This window comes from Panonychus citri, unplaced genomic scaffold (assembly GCF_014898815.1).
Source record: "Panonychus citri isolate SS breed McGregor unplaced genomic scaffold, ASM1489881v1 Contig00003, whole genome shotgun sequence".
Classification (NCBI taxonomy): Eukaryota; Metazoa; Arthropoda; class Arachnida; order Trombidiformes; family Tetranychidae; genus Panonychus; species Panonychus citri.
In genome coordinates, this window is record NW_026515408.1 from 115,952 (window position 1) to 136,285 (window position 20,334).

The 20,334-nt window shown below is 31.1% G+C and overlaps 1 protein-coding gene and 1 long non-coding RNA gene across 3 annotated transcripts; one reads left to right on the forward strand and one right to left on the reverse strand.

The window, feature by feature from the left end:
- Positions 1 to 228: 228 nt before the first annotated feature.
- On the reverse strand, positions 229 to 19,833 carry LOC128388008 (uncharacterized). 2 transcript variants are annotated; one of them, XM_053347343.1, is made up of 7 exons: positions 19,437 to 19,833; positions 8,699 to 8,860; positions 6,849 to 7,275; positions 6,669 to 6,771; positions 6,421 to 6,588; positions 6,225 to 6,347; positions 229 to 6,159 (listed from the first exon to the last, which is right to left on the reverse strand). In XM_053347343.1, exons 1-7 carry the CDS (start codon positions 19,498 to 19,500, stop codon positions 280 to 282), a joined length of 6,927 nt encoding a protein of 2,308 aa, XP_053203318.1. In that variant the 5' UTR covers positions 19,501 to 19,833; the 3' UTR covers positions 229 to 279. The 2 variants fall into 2 exon arrangements, with proteins under 2 accessions (XP_053203318.1, XP_053203327.1); XM_053347352.1 differs by lacking the exon at positions 19,437 to 19,833 and adding an exon at positions 9,234 to 9,729.
- LOC128388077 (uncharacterized) lies at positions 10,496 to 11,967 on the forward strand. The gene is made up of 2 exons (XR_008325214.1): positions 10,496 to 11,303; positions 11,418 to 11,967. It is a non-coding gene; the product is annotated as an uncharacterized LOC128388077 (long non-coding RNA).
- Positions 19,834 to 20,334: the final 501 nt, after the last annotated feature.

The following is a 20,334-nucleotide window of genomic DNA, read 5'->3' on the forward strand; positions in this document are numbered from 1 at the left end:
TAATTGAAATAAATTAATTGCATTTATCGTTAAGATGAAATCATTGTTTATACCTTTCATCTTGATTTGATTCTCTTTGAAAAACAATTAGTTAATTATGGTAACTGATAAGTGACAAGACTTTTTGATAAAAAAAAAGTGTAAGAATATAAAGTTGATTAAAACGTTTTGGAAAGATCGTTAATTAAGTTCGGTGGTGTGATACGTATATTGGTGTTTTGATGATTAATCATCTCTTTGATTAATTGATTAATTGTTGATCCACAATTTGTATTGTTTTTAATATTGGACACAAACAGTTGGATCAGTTGGAGCAGAACAACCAACAATTCGTGAATCGAAAGCTAATTTAACTGGACATTCAAATAGATGGAGAGTAAACTTGTTGATGAATTTGTCCCAATAACATTCATAAAATTTGTTACAATCACCGGGATGTTGGAATAGACCAGCCCGGGTACAGGCCGCTTCCGGAACTGAACCATCGGTAAAGTTTCTTAAGCCTGGATAAAGATTCGTATTGTATAAACTTTGCAGGGAATTAACTTTAGCCGCTGGAAGGAAACCTTGATTATCTTGATTACCGTTAACGTTTCCACTATTAACTTGATCACCTGAAGATTCATCTTCATATTCAATGTCACGATAATGATTAACTCCTCCTGAATTGTTTTCATTCACCTCTGGTCTGGATGTTTCTGGTGGTTGATAAGATGGATAAGTCGGAGTAGTTGACCGGCCTCGAGATTCATATGAGAATGAGTAATAATTGTTACCATTATTATTGTCGCTTATCTCATGAACTGATTCCAATTCTTCAACACCAATCGGTCGACCATATCCTCGATGAGGATTATCGGTTTTACTAATATCTTGAATCGATTCACTTTGTCCGGGCTCTTTTAACTCATCGATAACATAAACTTTAACATTTGGCGAATCTTTTGATGATGAAGATGAAGATGAAGATGACGACGATGATGATGATGATGATGAAACTGAAGATGAAGATGAGGATGGATGAGGATGAACAGTTTTCGTCTTTACTTGAGGTCCATTAGCACCTTGAACGATGTAGACTTGAATCTGTGGAGAGTCACCTTTGTTTCTCAATATATCAAATGGACGTTCAGTTAGATATTCAGTTGCCGTTTCAATGGAAACTTTTCTGGTTGTTGGAGGTGCTGCTGTGGTGGTCGTAGTGGTGGTGGTTGTTGTTGTTGTCGATGGTGTGGTTGATTGGATTGGGAATGATGTTGAAGCTCTCACATAATCGTTTGTGTATCCACCTGAGCCTATCGGTGCTTCGTATCCTCCATGAACATGGTAGTCATAAGTATCATAGACTCCATACTTGTCATGAACATTTGGTGAGACTGTGGGTGGGTTGATTGGATACTCGGAGGTTTTAGCGTAAATCGGTGGGGAGGTAACGTCCGAAGGTGTAACGTATTGAAGATCAAAGTATGAACCGGAAGGTTGAGATCCGATTTGAGGTGAACCATTGGGTAGATATTGAGGTTGATAGTTGATATGATGAGGTGGGTGGAGTGGTCCAGGGTAGGGTGAGCCTAGAGGATAATAAGGTGATCCCATTGGATTGGTAAAGTTAATACCAGAGGGATAAATGGGAGAGGGTGGGAAAGCATATTGATACCAAGAAGGTTGATAAGATGGCCATCCTTGACCATAGACAACAGTTTCATTTGAACCAGGGGGCTGATAATAATATGAATGATAAGCTGGAGGCTGATTGTTGATATTATTGTTACCCTGTGGGTGTGGTGGTAGTTGTTGGGGTGGGATTAGTGAGCCGGGTACTCGTAATGAGTCAACTGTTGATCCTTCATAGTTAATTGGAGTTGATCCGGTTGAAAGTGGACTTGCTGTTGTAGTTGTTGTACTAATTCCTGATTGTGATAAATGTTGAGCAATTACCGCTTGAATTGATTCATATAAAGCTTGAGGAATTGATTGAGCCCCAAGGAAGAAATTGTCATCAGTAGTTAAAGTACCGTTAGTTAATGAAGATGGACTTGTAACTGATGGAGAGACTGTTGATACTGAGGGAGGATTGATTGTTGTCGGTGGAACTGTAGTTGTTGAGGTTGAAGGTGGAGGAGTTGTAGTTGTGGTAGTGGTGGTGGTGGTGGTTGTTGTTGTTGTTGAAGTAACGGATGAACGTGGTGGTGATTTACTTGGTTTTTTGGTTGTTCGTTTAAGATCATATTGAGTAACAGGTGGGAGAGTTGTTGTTGTTGTTGTCGAGGTTGTTGTTGATGGTGCTGATGGTCGTTGACGGTTAACAATTGAAACTGTTGATGAAATTGGTCTTGCTCTCGTTGGTGGTGGTGGTGGTGGTGGTGTGATCGGTGCAAGGGGCTGGAATGGTTTTCGATAAGTGTTCTTTGGATTATGTTGACTATTGACATCGTTGATCGACTTTTCGGCCTCGTTGTGTTTTATCCAGTTACCTGGTGCAGGTAAGTGCTGGTGTGGTGGGAACGATGAGACTGGTCTTTGGTGGTGGAAATGTTGTTGAGGTTGTGGTTGAGGTCGATTGGCAATTGATGGATTAATACGTTGACCTAATCCACTGGCTTCAATTAAAGTTTCGTAATTGTAACCTTGTTGAGAAAGAGCGGTAAGTAGGTCAGGATTTCGTAAAATTTCATCCAATGACATTTTACTTTCATCGAAAAGTTGATTTCCATTTTGATCTGATGGTAATTTAATTGGATTTCCAATTGGTTTATTTTTGTCATCAACTACAACATAAAGTACATCATCTTTACCATTTGGTTTACCTTTAGGTGGGATAATTGATCCTGGTCTTCTTGTTGTTGAAATACGTTTAAAGTCAAGTCCCGACGGGAATATATTTGGATACATTGAAGCCAATTTTTCAACTTCATCAATATTTGAAGCTTGCGGATGACTGTCAGGAACTGGGATGATTAATAGTTGCGGTTTCTTGGTGGTGGTTGTCGTTGTTGTTGTTGCTTTTGGTGTAGTAGATGAAGTTGCTTGTGATGAGGATGTTGATGGGGAAACAGATGAGCTTGTTGGTAATTCAACAATTTTCACGAAATTGGGAACGTCCATTGAAGGATCAGCAGAATTTGAATAGTAATGATATTCATTACTACTTCCCGAGGTTTGCATGTTGTTATTGTTTTTATCGTTTCCATTATTGGTTCCAGGCCATTGGTGTTGATTTGTAAATGTTGATGTAAATTGTGAACCCGAAGGTTGAATTGGTATGAAGCCATTTTTACTTATTGGTAAAGGTTCAGATGGATTTCGATTATTTGATCCACCATGAGGTCCATTTACTAATTGAGATTCTGATGATACACCGTAATGCGATTGCTTATGTCCTTGAACGGCCATGTAATTACCACTTCCTTGAGCTTTGTACATGGTATCTTGAACTGGTCGCTGGGTGAAAGTGACACCGTTCATCGGTCTTGGTGTAACTGGAACGTTGTTGTTGTTGATTTGTTTATTTGGACCGTTTTGAACATTTGGTGATTGATGATGTTGATTTTGATGTTGTGGTTGTGGTTGAGGTTGAGGTTGAGGTCTTCCTCCTTGTGACTGCAATTGTTGTTGTTGTTGATGATGATGCTGTTGTTGCTGTTGTTGGTGTTGGTTTTGTTGTTGTTGGTGGTGGTGCATTGTGGGTAATTGTGGTTGATTTCCATGTGTTGGTTTAATTTGAGGTTGATGATGATGATTAATGCCAGGGGTTTGTTGGTTAGGATGGGTAATTGGTTGTTGTGGCTTTTGATGTTGATGATGGTGTTGATTAGGTATTTGTGGATGTTGTGGTTGATTGTGCTGATTTCGTTGATGATTCATTTGTTGTTGGTTCGGTATTTGTGGATTTTGTTGTTGATGATGTTGGCGGTTTGGTGCTTGTTGTTGAGAATGTGGTTGATGTTGATTAATAGGTTGAGGAGCTTGTGGTGGACCAGGTTTTTTCATTTGATTCTTAAGATGTTGTCGAACATGTTCCCGAACATGTTCCCGTAATCCAGGTAAGAAAATTTGAGCTTGTTTCATTAGATCGGGATTATTAGCAATCGCTGCAGCATTTGCACCAAGTTGACCATTTAATAACATTTCTTGAACTTCCAAAGGCTTTATGTCTACTTCATATCCAGGTAACATTTCGACACCGGGGATATTTTTCATATCGACATTTGGTCTATTCTGTGGTTTTTGTTGGTGATGATGTTGATTGGGTTTATTTAATTCTGGTTGTGTTGGTTTACGGTGTTGTGGCGGACCTTGATTACCTTTTTGATGATCAACTGATTGTGGAACATGTTGAGGACGAATAATCGAAGCAGAACTTTGAAGACCTCCGTTATTAGTTGGTTGGCCATTAACACGAGTTGGTGGTTGATTTTGTTGTTGTTTTTGTGGTCGTTGATTTTGATCTTGACCGCCGCGTTTTTGTTCACGAATTCCTTCCTTAGGTAACGGGATTGGAATTGGTCCAGAAACTTTGTTATTATTATTATTATTATTTGGTCTTTCACCAGTTGGACGATTGTTTTGCTCACGTTGACCTGATGGTCTTGGTCCGTTGTTTGATGAAACACCTACAGGATCTGGTCTACGTTGAATTGATTGATCTTTAATTGTAATCACAGGAACGGCGACTGTCTCACGATTGGGTTTATTTGGTCCCGACTGTTGTTGCGGTCGTTGTTCTCTGTGGTCATTAGGCTTTATTGGACCAACTTGTTCGGGTTCAACGTCAGCATATTGAACTGAAGGTTTTTTGGGTCCACGATGACGACCTTCGCTTAAGTGTTTCTCTTCCCTTCGACCACCATTGTTACCATGACCATGAGGTTTGGACATTTCAATAACAGGAATAGAAACCATTGGTTCCTTGGGATTCGAGCCTCGGCCAGTCAAAGGTGTAACTGGAGGTCTTCGAGGTTCCCGATCTGGTCGAACATCTTTCAAGGGGATAACTGCAGGCGGTGATCCAGAGAAAGGATTGATGTTTGATAACCATGAGCCGAAATGTCCTCCTGGGGCATTAAGTACATCTCGTCGTTCAATTGAATCACTTCCTTCTGATCCAGTGAACAAAGTTTTCACTTTGGTACCGACATTTCCTACGAATTCAGTTACATGCTCTTTGAGAGCACGAGCAAAGGATCGTCTTGATTTAGGTTCAGCTTCTCGATGCTCAGCACTTAGATCAATGTGGCCACTTGAAGAGTCATCAAGATATTTAATCTCTTCCGAATCATCTGATCGAGCTGATAATTCATCTTCATCGGTTGAACTAAAATCATCTCCCTTTGAACTATCAACGCTAATTTCACTTGACTCGCTTGCGACTGGAAGGAATGAAGATGGAAAATTGGACAAAATGGAATCAAGATTAGACGAACCATCGCCATTTGAATCAGGTTCGGATGTTCCACAGCCTCGAACTAACCATTTCCAATTACAAAGGAGCTTTTCTTCATCAAAACCAAGACCGAATGGACATTTAAACTCATACCCTTGGAAATGACCTTTACCAAAATCGGAACAATAGTGGAAAAATTCACAATTGTCAGGATCCTGGAAGTAACCATAAGAGGGACAGGTAAATGTTTTCTTGTCAACAACCATGATTTCACCTGAACCATTACAAGGAGGTGACCAAGAGGGCCAATTACAGATCTCATATTTATCATCAAAGAGTAAACCCTGAGGGCATCCATATTGAAATCTGATTAACTGTGAATTAGATGATGATGATAAACCATCATCATACCGGACACACCGGTAAAACCGGGAACAATCTTTTGGATGCCTCATGTAACCCGATTCGGAACAGGGTAATGATGTCGACACTTCATCTTTAGATGAATCATCTTCATCATTTATCTTCTCAACATTACCATACTTTTCAACGATTGCAACAAATGATGTACCTAAACCAAAACTGTCACTTTTTGGTTTAACAATCGAAGCCAATTTACCATAAGGTTGATTAATGTGATCCGTTGGAAATGTTAAAACTGATTTAATTGTTTGCAATAAGGGGAATGGGCCATAACCACATTTACCTTGAGGATCGTCATCATTAACAGACCACAAAGCGATACCACCAAGTCCTCGAAGTACTGAATATTTGGTCTAAATAACAATTAGAATAAAAATCAATAATTGTTTACATCTTCAAGATTAATTGACAATTTTACCTTTAATTTAAGACTAATTTCATCATCAAAACCAATCCATTTATTGTTGAAGTAAATATAAGGTGAAGTCAAATCCTTTTCTCTGACCAATGTCCAGTTGGTATTATCACGAATGGCACAAATCTGTGTAACAATTTATTTTAATTAAAAGTAAAAGGTTATAATTGGTTAATCAATTTATCTACTATCCAATTACCTTTGCATGTGAAATAATTGCTTCATTGTAATTCCAGGCAATTGCTGGTGAACCAGGAATTGTTTGACTTGAATTAACTAATTTATATAAAATACCATGAGCTGGAGATCCCATGATCAATTTATCAGCTGGAAGACCTAAAGCCAGAACTAAATCAACAAGTGAATCCTAGAAATTTATAAAAACAAAATGAATAGCAATTAGTAAATGTCATCAATTGTATTTCGAAATTATTTCCAGGTAATTACCATGTTTTCCATGTCTGAAATACCATGAAGTCGAGCTGGATGTCGAACTGATTTACCTTCAGAATCATAATTGTAAGCAGGAACACTGACAAAATCGATATACCTAATAAGAAAATAGATCAAAATTAATTAGACGATTCAATTTACTATTAGAATATAAACAAAAAAAGATCAACTTACTTGTGTAAATTACCAAAATCATAATCATCAGTTAATTCTCGAGGGTATTTACTTGTAGTTATGGTAATTAAACGATCATTATCTGGATTACCTGATGATAATTGATTGAATAAAGTTCGTAAAAGATGAACAATTGAAAGAAGTGAATCTTTTTTCGTAGAAATGTCTTTAGTTGAATCACGGAAAAATTCCCAGTCCAAATCAACACCATCCAACTCATGACGAAGGATAAATTCTTGAACTTTTCGAGCAAATTTAGTTTTAATCGCAAGTCCTGATGAGTTACTATGATCAGAATTGTGAAACAAAGATGAAGACGATGACGATGTCCCATCTAAGGAAAACTCTCGACCTGAAGGACGTAACGAAACGATCACTTTAAGGTCAGGATTTCGTTGCTTTAATTGTCCAAGGAATTTCAAATCGCCTAAAGAAAAAAAGTAAAAGCAAATAAATCAAATCAAATCAAATCAATACAAAGATACAATCACAATCAAAATGGAAATAATTAAATAAACCAAAACAATCAACTTCCAATCTGATGAAAACAAGAAAGTTGCGAAAATCTTAATGACAGGAAATAAAAAAAAAGTTTTAAAACTCAAATGAATTAATCAACAATTAAAATCATTCTCAGAGCCTAATAGTTATCCCGTTATGTTAATAATTGTTTTAAATTAAAAGGGGAACTTGGGATGTTGATGATAATGATGGAAATCTCAATGTTTACCCTCGTTCCCTTTGGTAGTTAATTAAGTTTGAAATTGTTCCGATTTTACCGTTAATTATGATGATTATTTGTGGATAAATAAACTTGATAACCTAAACAGCAACAGGTTTGAGAGATAAAGACTAAGGATGATAAAAGGTAAGAATTTATTGGTAAAAGAAAGAGGAAAAGAAAGAGGATAAAGATGATGAAGATGAGGAAAATCTTATAATTATCAATGAATTAAAAAGGCTTCAGGGTAAATCTTGTTATTCCTGAAAAGTGGGTAATAATATTTTGTATTTGTGGGTAAATTTTTCTGTTAATTTTTCTTGGTTACCTGTTGTTGTTTTTCAACAATTTAACTGTGTTATTAGTGTTGGATTTTAATACTAAATCTGTTGGCCCAAATTTTGGGTCCTTTTTTTTTTAATTGTTACATAAGTTAAAAGAAATCAGCAAATTGCTTTTCACTTTGATCTTATATTGAATCGCCCACTCTTGAGATAATCATTACTATTATAACGGTTTATCATCATCACCGATAATATCAAATGAAGTAACAAACATGTAATTCAACAGATTAATATGAATTAATCAATTGATGAATTGGGTATAAGGATGAGAGAGAAAAGATGAAGATGGAGATGGAGATGGATAAAGGTGAGATGGCGAGAGGAGATTAAATGTATTAGAATTTGGTTGATTAGTTGATTGTTGATCAATTGATAGAAAAGGGAATTGTGATATTGAGGGGAAATTATGTTACTATTATTAATTTCATTTATTTTCTCTATTCTATTACTAATTGTTATCTTTCTTTGTATTCATTTCTATGAGATTTTCATGAAGGTGTGGTATTTGTAGTTTTGCAACTTCTACTAACTATTATTGTAATTGTTTCTCTTTTAACTGTAATACAATCAATCATATCTTCATTTAGATTGATCAAATTAATTGAATTTATCCATTTGTATGAATTATCTTGATGGTTATCACTTTGTAATAATTGTTTTCGGTAGGTTAGTCAAGGGAGGGAGAGGGAACTTGATTCTTGGTACCAACAGAATTGAGTTGATTATTGTGATATCATAATGGAAATAGGGATTAGATTAGATAGATGAGATAATCCTTTTGATACCTTTTTTTCCAGCAACGAAGGCGAAATTTTCCTTGATCACAACATATGAATAAATTAGATGAGTACAAAGATTTGGATCAATATCATAGGGTCTAAATGATTCTTCCACTCGATAATAGCAGACAATTCGTTTATTTGGTTTGGCGGTTTCATTGGATTTATCTGTAATAATTAAGAGAAAAAGAGAAGAAAAAAACAATTAATATAATACAATCACAATTAATCAATTTCGAATCCTGATATTGAAAATGTTACACTTTTCCTTCAATGTAAAATGAAGCGGGAAAAGGTTAACAATGAAAAAAGAGGAGAGTGTAACTAAAGATGAAGATGAAGATGAAGATGACAAGATAAAAATGGCTCATGTAAATGATGAATGTGATCTAAGAGATTACAATACAATTAAATCTACTACTTATTAGGTTGGGATAACAATCAATAAATATTAATACATTAATGTTAACCTAAAAATGTTCACCAAATCCAGAGTTTACCAATAGTAGCAAATGTAATTCATCACAAGCGAAAATATTACCAAGTGAATCAATTGTTTCCATAATATAATCATCATTATCATCAAATGTTTTACTCGTTTTATTTTTAATTTGGATGCTGATCAGGGTGATGGAAACATTAGAGATACAGATTAACAAATTAACATTAACCAACAACAAGACAATTAATGTTGTAGGTAAACAACAAGTATTAGATGAATTAACAATTAGGGTGAAGTGTTTTTCTTGAGCTACTCAAAGAGCAACAAAACTAAAAGGATAACTGATCTCATGTTGAAATCTTTTAACAAGAAAAAAGTAACAATTCGCAATTTAATCACTTTAAGCATCACAATGTACACACTAATTATATTTAGGAACAATTTAGTTACACCTTAAAGTTGATTAACATCAATTAGATTATTAATTGTGAGAAGAACAAAAAATCAAAACAAAAACCGTTGATTACTAAGATTTCAGGGGAAATGTAATCATTTCAATCTTAGAGTAACCGTTTTTTTTTAATTCTAATAAATTAAGTTAATCAGTTACTTTTACTGTAAATTGTTTGGAAAAAGAATTAATAATTTTAATATTATTAATTATTATTATTGTAATATTAATATAATGATAACTATATAATGGTGGCCTTCGCATTGAAAACCCAATGATTTTAAAAGTTATTGCAACTCGAAGTGAATCTTTGTAGAAATGTTTCAATGTCATCGAGGTCATTTCACGACCCATTTCAAATCCATTTAGAGGTCATTTGAAGAAATGATATTGACACCGAGACTCCGATTAAGGGATAATTTTTTGTTCTTTCAATAAAACTTCAAGGTGACCTCCAAATGGGTTTATCGTTAAATGACCTCAATGACCTTGAAATTTTTTATGCGAGGTCCTTCAGTTCTGAAATGGATATGTACGAAGTCTATTTATTTTTGACCTACTGGTTCTTGACTTATAACTAAAAATCTGCGTAAAATGAAGTTGAATAGCACTGTACAATCTCATCAAGCGAACAAGTTGTCTCTCAGCTTCAGCGGGAAAAATTTGTTAAACAAGGTACACAAAAAGTAAAAATCACATTATTTACTGACAAACTTTTTCGATTTCTTTTTCTTCTTATACTTAACAGATTTCTTGCGAAGTGAAAAATCCCCAAGATGATATTTCATTAGCAAAGTTGAAAATATTGCCGAAATTAGAGCAAATAATATAAGAATAATTATTAGAACATAACTTATCAAATTAGTCTTATTAACTTCATTCATATACATGTACATTGATTGCTTGATTTTTAACCATAACTTTTTCGTTTTTTGCGACCAATTTCGTATTTATTTTGAAAGAGTTCCAAAGTCACGCAAAACTATGGATACATTTTTATCTCATGTAAATATGGATAGAAGAAATGATTTGGAATGGACAATGTTCGAGTTATTTTCCACTTATGAGCCTATGATTTCAGGAATTAAAGGACAAAGGCAAAAATTAGACTTTTGAGTTAAAAGTTGAGACTGTATACTTGTACGACTACAAATATGAAGTCCAAATATACAAATTTAGTTAATCAAGTTGAAAAGAGATTAGAATAAATTCAAAGTGATTAATCATTTGTTGTTCTTTGGAAATCTTAGATTATCGGTTATTCTTTCCCGCTTCGGTTTTCCGGTTTTGTTTATTAATAGAAAATTTCCTCTATTTTTTTAATTGCTTCTCTTTTGTTTTCTATTCGATTTGTTTTCATTTTAATTGTGTTTCTTTTTTAATTCTTTTTTATTTCCTATTCTCATTTATTAGGTTATAGAGATTGTGCGTATTCAATTTGGAATATCATTGTTTTAGTATTTGTTTTATGGTGAAAAGCTCAAGATTCTAATGTTGGTGTTTACTTATTCAGGCCTGAAGATCCATTTTTTCATGATCATTTCCTTAGTTGATTTTATTTCTCTTCTGTTTTTAAAAAAGAAACAAGGTTGAAGTTGATCAATTGAAATGGTAAGTTCAGTCACGATTACCATGATTCACCATGTATCATGACTTGAAATAATCTCACGATTTGGTATGGATACTATTCAGTTTTAAAAATAAAAAGGAGGGAAAAGGTGAGTATCACTTTTTTTTTGGCTTCTCTTGTAAAATATTTACCTCTTAGGAAGACATTTAATTATGATCATTTCTCTCTCTCTCTTTTAATAACCATTATCGTTATCATTAAGATGATGATGATGATGATGGTTGTTGCTATTACTTTACAGGTAACAACATGATGGTGGTGGTGGTGAAGGAGAAAAAAAAATTAACCAGTAAATCAAGTTGATTTTCATAACTCTATCTACATATCACCTTACCTTTACATCCGATTAATAGGAAACTCATTTCATGTTAATTGTTACTCTTAATTTACATGAGAAATTTGATTCCAGACTATCAACTTAAGGTCGATTGGAGGATTGAATGTAAATCGGTTTTATGGTTTCCATTGTAACCCGAGTCAATTTCATCTCTCAAGTAATTGAGAGTATTGGTATTACAATGCTACTTGTAAATGGATCAAATTAGCTTCCACCCTTCGAACAATTTAACCACAATTAGGAATTGAAAGTCAAAGAGAAGAACCAATTTAAATGTGTAATCAAAGGATGGGAGATGAAAATGTTAATCAAAATCAACGATGATTGTTAATTTTGTCACAAAAAAACCAAGTAATCAACATAACTGTGATCATCGTGTTTGACATTATTAAATATTAATTGGTGAAAAGCTTTCCATTGATTGTGTTAGCCTATTAATATTTAAAATCTAATTTATTTACTAACAATTATTATCATGATTAACTATTGAAGCTTCAGTGAAGTAACGTTAAATGTTTAATCAACGAAATGATTAAACTTTTAAATACACATTGATTAAAATGGAAAAATGGTTAATCACGATTTAAGTGTTAATTTAGACTCATCAGTTTTAATGTAACAATTAGACAATTTTCCATTTAACTATTAGTTAAACATAATTTCGTAATGATTATATTATTATCTTGATTAACAGTAAATCACGATTGTTTGATTAAACATCAACAACAATCAGTGAGATTATCATTCACTTAAAACTAGGGCCTAGTTAATCAAAGAGACTTAGCTAATTAACAACCAACCCTTTTTAATTGTACAAACCTTACAGTTAATTGTAAATTAACAACAAGGTCAACAACAATTAACAAATGATGAAATTTTATATAACTTCTAATTTTAGATCTAAACAATTTGTCTCTAACAATTAACAAAAATGATCATTTGATTGTTAAGAGATTATCAATCATTGAGTTGAGTTAATAAGTTCAATGATTTAGTATTGGATCAACAATTAGTTGATATCAAAAAAGGAAAAGCAATTAGCGATTCATCAATTTTTAATTGAATTAGATAATGAATGAATAATAATGAATTAACTTTTATTAATCATGATTAACAAGTTATCATAAATTAGTCCATGATTATTTAATAATTGATTAACTTTATTAGTGTCACGTTTAAATCGTGATTTGTTTAATTGTTGGTGTATTAAACTAATTTCTTTCACATGGAAATGTTAATTGTCAACAATTAGATGTTATTGATTTTTAATCATTTGTAAAGTAATTATTTTGTTATCTAATTTGTGAACAATTGTTTAAATTGATCAATTTAAATGTCCACCAACTAATAATATTTAAGTGTAAAGTAGGTGATGATTATGATTATGATGACACTTAATTGTTGGCCGATCAACAATTAAACCTGATATATTAATAGTAACAACTGTTTTCCCACCTAATTAACAATTCTAATCAGCTTATTACTGTCAATCAACTTGATATAATTTATTGTTAATCAGAATCAAACATGTTGATCAAATTGATTGTATTTTCAGTGATTTGTTATTATTTTGGTTTCTCTTAAATTGTAATGAATCAAGAAAAAGATGATTAGTTGATTGTAGAGCAAAATGTTTTTTTCTCATAAATTTGATCGATACAAATTAATCAAATCTTCAATTTTAATCATGTTTTACCTTAAATCTTAATTGTCCAACGAGAATAAGAAAAAGTTAATTGCATGATCAATTAATTCTTACCGGATACTAATGATTAAAACTACTGATTAACTTTTTACTATTTCTCATCGGTTATTAGTTAATCAATTTAGTTAATCAAATAACCTCATAAGATTAGCAGAAAAAAAATTTCTAAATCCATTAAGTTTCGCAACTAATAATAAACCTTAATTGTTGTCAATATCTTTTACCTTGATCAACTTGATCAACCAACAATTAACATTGAAAATAACACAAAAACTTATCATTAACTTGAATCGCTAAAACTTTTTTATAGAAATAAAAAAAAATAGTAAATCTTTTGATTGATCAAACAATCAAATAAATTGTTATTATGCTAAACTAGATTAACTCATCACTCAAAACAATTTACTAATACAATTTGTATATAACCTGATAATTGCAATATCAATCATCAAAATGAAAGTGTTAATTAACATTAATCCAAGAATTGATTAAGAATTAAAAATAATCTCAAAAAGGGAAGAGTCAAAGGAAATATTCACAAATCAATATAACTAATCATCATTTAATTATCATGATGAACGATCAATAAGAAGCAAAATTTAGATTATTAATATAAGCTGTCTATCAATTTTGATTAACTAACAGTTAATTCATCATGAGAGTTAATTGTTGGTACAATTTAATCACAATCAAGAGAGAGAGATAGAGGAAAAAAGATTGACCCTGATCTTGATTCCGGTTCATCATTGGAATACAAAATAACCTAAAACTTTTTATTCTGTTGAAGTTAAATTAACACTCGAACCATTAACTCGACTTCATTATTAGAACTTTTTTTCTTCTTGAAAACTTTTCAATTAGAACTTTTTTTTATATTTATTCTGTTATTTCTGTTACGATAACAATTCATTTTTCACTGAAATAATCAACTAATTCATTCATATGTTTCATTGTGATAATGACCTAATTGTTAATGATACTGAATAATGATTAACATCCTAATGGTAATGATGTAGTTTAATGATGATTAAATTGTTTATCTATTGAAAGTTGTTGTTGTTTTTTTTTACAATCAAATGTTGACAAGTTAATTTTTCATCACTAATTTGCAATTTAATTTTGCTCTCTGGTTAAGGAATCATTTAATAAATTCACTTGATTAACAGTCAGTCTATTGATTGTTGTTGCAACAATCAATCAAATATTTTCACTAATTGCTGCTATAATTTGATCTGTTAATCTATTGTAATTTAGGCTAATTAACCCGTATATTATTATAAGACAATCACAATTTATTTGCATGTAAATTTATATCCAAACATTTGATAAACAATCAATTGATTGTTTGTAAAGTTTACTGATTGTTGGGTAATGATTAAGGTTACACCGTGATGATGATAATGATGATGGTTTTATATTTAATTCAAATGATAATCAAAAATTTATTTCCAATTTAATTTAACAATAGTTTGATTTAATGTAAACATGATCAATTGTTGAAAACTGTTTACACCAACAATTTAGTTTATTGTAAAAGTTAATTAAGCTTAACAATCAGTTGAAATTGATACAAAATGATAAAGAAATCAATTGAATTCAACTTTTCCCATGATTTAAACATGAGAAAATATCATGAATCGGATAAGAAAAGTTTTCTTTTTGATTCTATTATTGAAATTATATCGAGACGATGATAATTATGATGATAATCATGGTGAAGATGATTAAATGTGATGATAACTTGTCGACAGATAATCGTGTTGATCTGATAACTGTCAACTGAATTGTTGATTGAAAACAAAGATGGATCAATGAATAAGATGAATGAACAATTCTTGTTGAAATTTCCCAAAAAGTTCAATCATTATCATCATGATCACCATGATGATAACTGGTTTATCTTAATCATCATCATCCTTTTTATTGAACGTGTAAATATGATTACTGACCACCAATGAGTTTGTTCAATAGTTTTTTTTTAGTCAACTTGATTTTATCTCTCAACTGAATTGAAACTTATCATGAAAATAATAACCATGATGATGATGATGATCTATCGGTTACCTAATTGATTAAATCTTTAAATGAATTTATTGAACTAATCACGAATTTTATTTGGTTAATCTCAACCTCAGAACTTTTATCTTTAATCAAATTTCAAAGCAAAGTTTCAATTCCTCTCATGAATTTTAGTTGATTAAGTTGAACATAAATCAGATTCTGATTGCATTATAATTAACTATTTGACCAATAATTAATCACTTGTCATCATCAACAGTAAAAATGTTCACCCAGAAACCTTACATTTCAAACAATTTAGCTAATCAACTAATTCGTTGGCAAACAATTTACTAATCCAGTTATACATAATCAACGTAATCAAAGTTAGATGAAGTTAAATTAATCTTACCTACATTAGTTATGATTAACTTTGATTATCTCTGATTAGTTTTTTGAACATTTTAAATTGTTTGAACACTTTTTTTTTGTTCAATTGTTAATATTAACCCAAACAATTAAGCTTAATCATTGGCTGAAATTTAATTATAATTAGAAAGTTAAGATATTACAAAATACACTTGAAAATTTAAATTGTGATTCTAATGATTAACATGATCATTTGTTTGCGTTTTTTACAATCTAATCAAAAATGGTTAAGTTAATCACCATCAAGATGAGCCCAATAATCAAATTGTAATCAACCTGATTGATGATTAGTATTATATGTATACACAATTAGACGAAATGGAAACCGATTCTGTTAACATAGATTCGGATGGAAGTGAAAAACCTGATAACCCAAAAAAAGAAAAGATGAGAAGAAAAAAAAAGTTCTAATCGAATTTTCAAAAGCATCATGAATCTGAATTCTTCCAAAAATTGTGACTCATGAATAGAAATAAGTTTTGTAGACACCGAAAAAGAAAAGAAATTGATAGGATAAAAAAAGAAAACGATATCAAAGTTCTGATGGCGATGAAAAAAAAAGTTCCAAGTTCAGCAAAAAAACGTGATTTTCTAATTGAGATAATAATAGATGTTATTTTAATTCTTACACCAGAAATTAGCCCGATAATGATAATATTGATAATAACAATTAACTCGTTTCATTCAGTTTATTTATCTTCTCAATCATCATGATTGATCATCACCACCATGATAATATTCAGATTGGTCTTGTCCCATTCCTTGGAATCAGATTATCAATTCCGGATTTTCAATGGAAAACAGGAAATAGATTTGATGATTCTGTACACTTTTTATCTGTGAGATATAATTTGATTAACTAATTGTTGGATTATCTTAAGTATTGGTCATCATTTGATTATTGTGATAACTTTTTTTTCCTCCTTTATTATTTCAATTGATTTTCGTTACTCTAATTATCATTATTGGTGTTGAATGTTGTTTAATTTAATTATTGATTGATAACTTTCAAATTCTGTTACTATTATTATCGTTAATGAATTTTGATTGATTGAATTGAAATCAATTAATCTGTCAAAATTAAAATCAATATCTGGATATAGTATTTAGTTCAAAGTTAATCAATTGTGATTAATGGTAACATGATTTGTATCAATGTTGTTACAAATTTCTTGTTATAGTCAATCAACTGATTGTTAGATATTAATTTTTTTTCCATTGATCTTAACTGATTAATTTACCACTTGAAAATTAATTGTTTACCTTTCTAATTGTGTCTCTTAACTGACAAGATTAAGAGCAAATTTGATTAACTTTGATTGTTGAATGAAATAATATTGATTTGATTATTATGTCAATTGATTGTGAATATTAATCAAATAAATTCATTTCAATTGGTTAACTATTTTAAGCATTTCCATTTAACTTAATTATCTTAACTCACAGTCGGAATTGAAAAGTCAAACCGGATTGAATAGTTAATCTTAATCTCGATTATCCTAATTACCATAAACCTTTTTTTTTTATTTTACTTATTAATCTTAAGTAATAAAAATTGATTTGATTTGATTTGATTTTGCAATAAAGGGCAACAATTAAGTCTAATCTGATGTATTAATTTAAGATTAACTGATTTGTAAGGCAACTGATTAAATTGACAGGCAAAAGACAATAACTGTAATTATGATTTACTAATCCATTATTAACTTGTCCTAAATATTTGATTATTTGTAACTATTTGAGTCTAGTTAAATTAATCAACTAGTGAGAGAGAAAAGTCATCATCATCATCATCATCAGTCTTTACATCATCTTCATCTACCTCATCTGACTCCTGTTGAGTTACCTTGTTCATTGGATCATCTTCATCCTCATCTCAAGACCCTGTAGCCTCCTTTAAATGGACCACCCTCTTCATCATTAATTTTATCTTCATCTCCATCTTCATCTCCATCTTCATCTCTATCTTCATCTTCAGCATCTTTATCATCCTCTTTCTTTTCTTTCTTTTCCTATTCCTCCAATGAAAGCTTAACCTCAAGCTCTTGGTGTTGAAATAAGATTCGGCTTGAATGTGTTACCTTTAAGATAAAGGTAAGGATGAAGATGAAGATGAAGATGAAGATGATGGACTTGACCCAATTTGGAAGAAAAAAATTCTAAGCAAATTTTTATCTTCCAATAAATTTTACTCAATGAAAGTTACATAACAATAAATTATCATGAATGAACTTTTTTTTTTGCTTTTACGCTGTTAGAACAAAAAAATTAACTAATAGCCAATAATTGTTATTTTTTTTACACTGTAATTAAATTGATCATCATCATTATCTACATTTAATTGTAAGGGTTAGGTTATTAATTACTTGTATTAAAAAGCGATTCTTGTGTTTTAGTTAATGATAACAATTAGTTAATTGCTTGGATCTTGAAGCAGAAAAAAACTTGAGAGCAACAGAGTAATATGATCAATTATATTTTCTTATTCTCAATCTATCAATTTAAATTGTTGATAAATTGTTTCCATCTAAATGGTAATTGAATGAGCAACAATTTAACATAACGTAACTTTCATCAAACAATAATGATTATGATTAACTAAATGATGATAATCATTCTGTTATTAATCAATAGTTAAACTTATCAATCAATTGATTAATTGTTACCCTTAAGCCTTTAAATTAGATTTTAAATTTTGAATAGTTAATAAGTTAAAACGATGGACAATAATTTGCAAGTTAAATGATTAATTGTTAGGGTAAATTAATATGATTCATTTGAATTGATTGAATTGCTAATTGATTGTTTACCAAAATCGATTGTCCTTCAAAAATGTTAATCAATGTCCGGTCTAATTATCAGTTTAATTGTTTAACTATTGACATTGATTCTTACTGATTTAGATGAGACTTTTAAATCAGGACAATTTAATGCGACTTGAGGCCTGAGAAATGGCCGCGAGTCACAATCAAAAGGATTGGTTAATGTCGATGATTAAAACTAAATCAAAACAAGATCACAATCAACTTGATCATCGTTATATTTTTATAAATCATTCGAGTGTCTTAATCACTAATTTAATGACATTTAACTTCAAATCAAAGTGTCTAATTGTTGCTGTCTTGGTGTTAAAACTAATAATAAATTAGTCTTCTTTCAATACAACTTGATTGAAAGTTTAAACAATTAAAAGAAAATTTAGTTTCCAGTAAATTAAATTACTCATCATTTAGTCAAATTGTTTATCATTTATATAAATGTGTATATACAAATGCCTGAGGGTAAATGTTTTTTTTTGACTGTTGATGAAGATGATGATTAGTGATAACAGTTAATAGGAAATGATATTAATATGGTTTAAGTTGAATTTATCTTCAACTAAATTATTATCATTAAAAAAGGTCAATCAGTGATTAACATGATAGTCGTTTTCATGGTTAATTGTCAAGGTCATGATTGATAAGTTTCTCATCATCACAACGATAATTAAGCTTGAATCAATTCATTAAATTGGTAACAATTGACTTCTAACGATTTGATTGTTTCAAAGTTTATCAATTTTCTCATTATCAATACGTTTAATTTTAACGAGATTTGATTGATTAATTTAATTTTAATCAGTGTTATTGATTGATTGTTAGTAGTAGTAGTTTAATTGTATTGTAATCAAAACTCTGATGATCAGTTGATCATTTGAAAATTTAAACTTTAACACTTCTGAAAAAGTAAACGATTAGTAAATTGTGACTTACCTTGATTAGTTGATTGTGTTTGTAATATAAAAAACAAACCGATAATTAAATGTTTCCAAATCATGAGAATACCTTTTAATTGTAACTTTATCCAACAGAAATCATAAATAGATGAAAATTATTGAAAAATGTCAAAGCAAATTGATGACCAATTGGATGACCACCACAGTGAATAAAGAAACAATTGTTTTGATAGTTTAATAAATTACAAGGTCCAAGGGTGATGGTCACTTATGGATAGAAAAACTTGATTGGATCAATTAGAATTAAGACTTTAATCATGAACGGAGAAGTTGAAAAGTTCGAAGAGCAGAAAGAAAAAGTTATAAACGAAATGAACAAAAATGAAACTACGAACCGTTACTTCAACCTCACCTTGGAGTTGATAGTAATGCAATAATATGATCAACGATAATGAAACTCAGGTAACATGAGGTTTGCCGGTTTAAACTAGTATTACCTGTAGTATGACCCCGTCTCCTTCCTTGAGCGCAAATCCGTCTTCAGGTCAGAAAGAAAGAGAGAAAGAAAGAGAAGGAAGATTGAGATGATGAGGATGATGAGGATGAGGACGGAGAAAGAAAAAAGAAAGAGAAAAAATCGGTTGAAATATCGCCTCGAGGGCAGTGAATTCCGTTAAACTCCATACATAAGCTGATAGATTTTTATGAAGACGAAGGTGATGAACATGATGATGGTCACTATATTTATTGACCATCGTAACTTTGGCCTGACATTGACCCAACTTTCAAGTCTCCACTTTATTTTTGTTGATGTTTTCTTCAACCTTTTCAATTCTGATTACTCTCAAATTCAATTATCATTGATCATTTTATCCCAATAAAACACAATACAATATGATTATCATGATGATGAGAATGATAAATAATAGGTGATC